The sequence below is a fragment of the Miscanthus floridulus genome, chromosome 17 (genome assembly GCF_019320115.1).
Source record: "Miscanthus floridulus cultivar M001 chromosome 17, ASM1932011v1, whole genome shotgun sequence".
NCBI classification, from domain to species: Eukaryota; Viridiplantae; Streptophyta; class Magnoliopsida; order Poales; family Poaceae; genus Miscanthus; species Miscanthus floridulus.
Genome location: NC_089596.1, coordinates 94,478,586 through 94,482,711, shown reverse-complemented (window position 1 = coordinate 94,482,711; position 4,126 = coordinate 94,478,586). Strand labels below are relative to the sequence as shown.

The following is a 4,126-nucleotide window of genomic DNA, read 5'->3' as shown; positions in this document are numbered from 1 at the left end:
ATGTAGTCAACACACATTCTCCATTTCCCACTTTTCTTTTTGACCAGAACGGGATTGGACAACCACTCTGGGTGGTATACTTCCTTGATGAAACCAGCCGCCAAGAGCTTAGTGATTTCCTCGCCGATGAGCCTCAGCTTCTCCTAGTTGAAGCGACATAGGCGTTGTTTGACTAGACTAGAACTTGGCCTGATCTTCAAGGCATGCTCGGTGACTTCCCTCAGAATTCATGGCATATCCGAGGGTTTCCACGCAAAGATGTCTCGATTAGCGCGGAGGAAGTCGATGAGCGCGCCTTCCTACTTTGGGGAAAGGGTGGTGCCGATGCACACTGTCTTGTCAGCAGAGTTGTCGGGGTCGACAAGGACCTCCTTGACGTTCTCCGTAGGCTCAAAGGATCTGGCCACCCGCTTCGCGTTGGGCGCTCCTTTAGCGATGTCCTTTCTGATGGTTGCGAGCTCCTTAGAAGCGAGGGTTGCCAAAGCGAGCTCGTAGCTCTTGACCTCGCACTCGTAGGCCCTCTGGAAAGAAGTGCCGATGGTGATGACCCCATGTGGGCCCGGCATCATAAGCTTGAGGTAGGTGTAGTTGGGGACGGCCATGAACTTCGTGTAACACGGTCGCCCCAAAATAGCGTGGTAGACCAGGGGGAACCCGACTACCTCAAAGGTGAGGGTCTTTGTCCTATAGTTGGATGGATTCCCGAAGGTGATGGGCAAGTCGATCTGCCCGATCGGTATGGCCTGCTTTCCCGGCACGATGTCGTGGAAAGGCGCCCTGGTCAGCCAGATGTGCGAACGGTCGATGCCCATGGCATCGAGTGTCTTTGCATACATGATGTTGAGGCCACTACCCCCATCCATCAGTACCTTGGTGAGCCACTTCGTGTTGATGATAGGGTCAACTACGAGCGGGTACTTGCCTAGGTGTATGACGCTATCTGGGTGGTCGGATCGGTCAAAGGTTATGGGAGACCCTAACCATTTGAGGAAAGTGGGCATGGCGGGCTCGGCTTCATAGACCTCTCAGTGCGTGAGCTTCTATCAGCGCTTGGAGTTGTATGCCTTTGGCCCTTCGAAGATCATGAGGTAGCCATCCGGCAATAGAAAGTCGTCGTCCTTCTCTCCGGCGTCGTTGGCTTTTGACTCGGGCTTCTTCTTCTACTCCCATTTTTTGGAGCCACTGGTGAAGAAACACTTCATGAGGGAGCAGTCCTTATAAATGTGTTTGATAGGGAAGGCGTGGTTTGGGCATGGCCCCTCGAGCAGCTTGTCGAAGTGATCGAGGGTGCCCTCGGCCGACGCTCGACCTTTTTCGCTCAGCGGTGGCCATGAGCGAGCCCCCCCTGCCGCCCTTTCTGGTTCTTCTTCTTATTTGAATGGTCGGCTGCGCCTTCATCGGTGTCCTTGTCATGCTTCGCCTTGCCTCTAGAGTGATCGAAAATTGCTCCAACCACCTCCTCACCGAAAGCATGGTTGCTCGCAATGTTGAGGAGTTCTTTGGTAGTCTATGGGCCCTTATGTCCCAACTTATGGACCAGGGACTCATAGGTGGTCCCTGATAGGAAGGCTCTGATCATGTCAGTATTGGCGACATTAGGGAGCTCGTTGCACTACCGGGAGAAGCGTCGGATGTACTCGCGGAGAGTCTCTCCTGACTTCTGTCGATAGTTCTTCAAGTCCTAGGGATTCCCAAGGCACATGTAAGTGCCCTAGAAGTTTTTCCACAAAGATTTGTTTCAGGTCCGCCCAACTCTGAACGTAGTTGGGCAGAAGGTGCTCCAGCCATGTTCGCGCTGAGTCAGCCAGGAACACGGTGAGATTGCGGATGATGAAGTCATCACTAACCGCACCATTAGCCCGATAGGTGAGCTGGTAGTCCTCGATCCACAAGCCAAGGTTCGTTTTCCCAGAGTACTTCAAGATGTTAGTCGGCGAGCGGTATCGGGGCGGGAGCGCCGCCTTGAGGATATGCCAACCGAAAGCTTGGGGACCCGTTGGTTCGGGGCTATGACTCCAATCCTCCTCATGGTCGTAGCATCTGCCCCATCGAGGGTGGTAACCATGGCTGGCCCTCTCCCCCACATCATTGTGGGTACGCCGGTGGGCATCGAGGGTGTCACACACGTCATGGTCGTGGCTGAGATGCTCCTGCACCAGAACCGTGATGCGTGGCCTGCCGTGTGGTGCCTGGTGGACTGATGCATCCTTGTCGGGTCACACTGAGGGTGTGTGCTGGCTGGCATCGAGCTCCTGTCGCTGAGACAGTGAGCTCTTGGCCTGCTGCACAGCCGCACGCTCGAGCAGCGTGTGAATCTCATGGTGGGCCCGTTGATCCTCGTGCGTCGTAGGCCTCGGAAGCCCCTTGAGCAAGGCTGCCACAGCAGCGGTGTTTTGGTTTACCTAGGAGAAGTGCTGGAGTGCTTGATCGTCCTCAACGATCCTCCGGTTCACGTCATGGGCCATGGCGCGTGCGTGCCCCCCATCTCTATGGTGCTCGATCTCGCGATCGAGCTCCACGCATTCCTACTCAAGTTGAAGTCACGCTTCCTCAAGCTCTAGGTGTCGGGCCTTCAGCTACTCCACCCGCATGCGGGGTAGTGCTCCTGCATCCCCCCTCAACCTTGTCATCGAGGTCGTTCGTCAGGGTGTCCTCCTCATGGATGCTTTTGACGTGTCCCTTAGGGGTACCTGTCATGAAGCATTCACGAGAGGGATGATGGCTCCCCCTGCTGGAGTTGGAGCTAGAGGGCGACTCCGGCTCCTCTGCGATGAGGTCAAGGAAAGACTCCATGACATGTTCAATCACACCCATGAACTCATCATTCATGGGGGATAGAATCATGCATTGCACCACAAGGTGGCCAACGGTCTCTGCAGTGTTGTGGAGACCGAACGGGAGCACTATTAGGGCGCTCCGGATGAGGTATTCCAAGGAGAGCGGCTCTCCCCTAGTAAACTATGCCATGACGTTGGCAGACGAGAAGGTGAGGTGGCGTAGTCCCTCCTAAGACGATTGGGGTCCTAGGAAGACGCCGAGCTGATGCTCCAATCTCCCATAGTTGAAGTTCAGGAGTTGCCCGCTCCTGGGAGCATAGGCCTCCGGCGCACATAGCCGTAGCTCCTCGAGCGCCTCGGTGATCATGCCGGGGCCGGTAGAGTGGAGGGGTTGAATAACGATGGGCGCCCGTGCTAGCTCTCCCTCTGCCATGATGATGAAGTCTAGATCCTCGAAGCGCACGTGTGCGCCTAGGACTCAGCTAATGCTGTGACTAGCCATCTGAGGCCTGGTGTTGATGTCAAGAGGCGCAAAAGTACCACTACCTAGCGCGCCAACTGTCGGTGTTTTGAGTAAACACCGAGTAAATTTCTAATATTGCGTGTCTGGCTCAGATGGTGTGCTAAGAGGACACAACGATTATACTGGTTCAGCCCAAATGTCCCTACGTCCAGTTTCGAGCTGCTCATGTTACCAGCACTAAGTTTGTAGTAGAGGGTTACAAACTAGAGAGAGAGGGAGGAGCTCCCAAGTCTCTATGGTTCGATTGCTCGATGTTTCTACTACTCGATCTATCGGTCGATCGATCTCTCTTCTGAATGGTGCCCTACCTTCCCTTTTATAGACCAAGGGGAGAGAATAGGATACTAGAGACCGAGAGAAGGGAATACAGAAAAAAGAAAGAGAAATAAGGCTCCCAGGGGTGTGTCATCCTCCTCTTCGCGTGGGTCCCGTTGACCCTATAGATTGGGGTGGCAGCGGTGTCGCACCGGGGTCCTATTGGCCGCTACAGCATACGTGCAGGCATCATGCGCCATTCTTGTCTTCCATCACATCCGAGCAGATGGAATGGTCAAAGGATCCCTTGATAGAGGCCATACGGGGGGCTGGCGGTACAGTGCCAGTCAACAGATGCTGATCGACTGACGTTGGACGGTGGTCAGGAAGGGAGTTGGCAGCACAGCGGTGGGCGACGTGAGTCTCCCAGCATGGCCTGATGCATCGGACAGTCACATCAGGACACACTCGAGATGTGCTCCTAGGCATGCCCCTCCATGCCATAGTGGTTGAAGTAGTTCGGGTCCCACCCTAGGGCCACTGCTTTTGTCCGATAGCAAATCTGACCCCT

At 54.9% G+C, this 4,126-nt stretch overlaps 1 protein-coding gene across 1 annotated transcript; it reads right to left on the bottom strand.

Moving 5' to 3' along the window:
• Positions 1–299: 299 nt before the first annotated feature.
• On the bottom strand, positions 300–812 carry LOC136516011 (uncharacterized). Its single transcript, XM_066509432.1, has one exon. It carries the CDS (start codon positions 810–812, stop codon positions 300–302), a length of 513 nt encoding a protein of 170 aa, XP_066365529.1.
• Between the last annotated feature and the right edge of the window lie 3,314 nt (positions 813–4,126).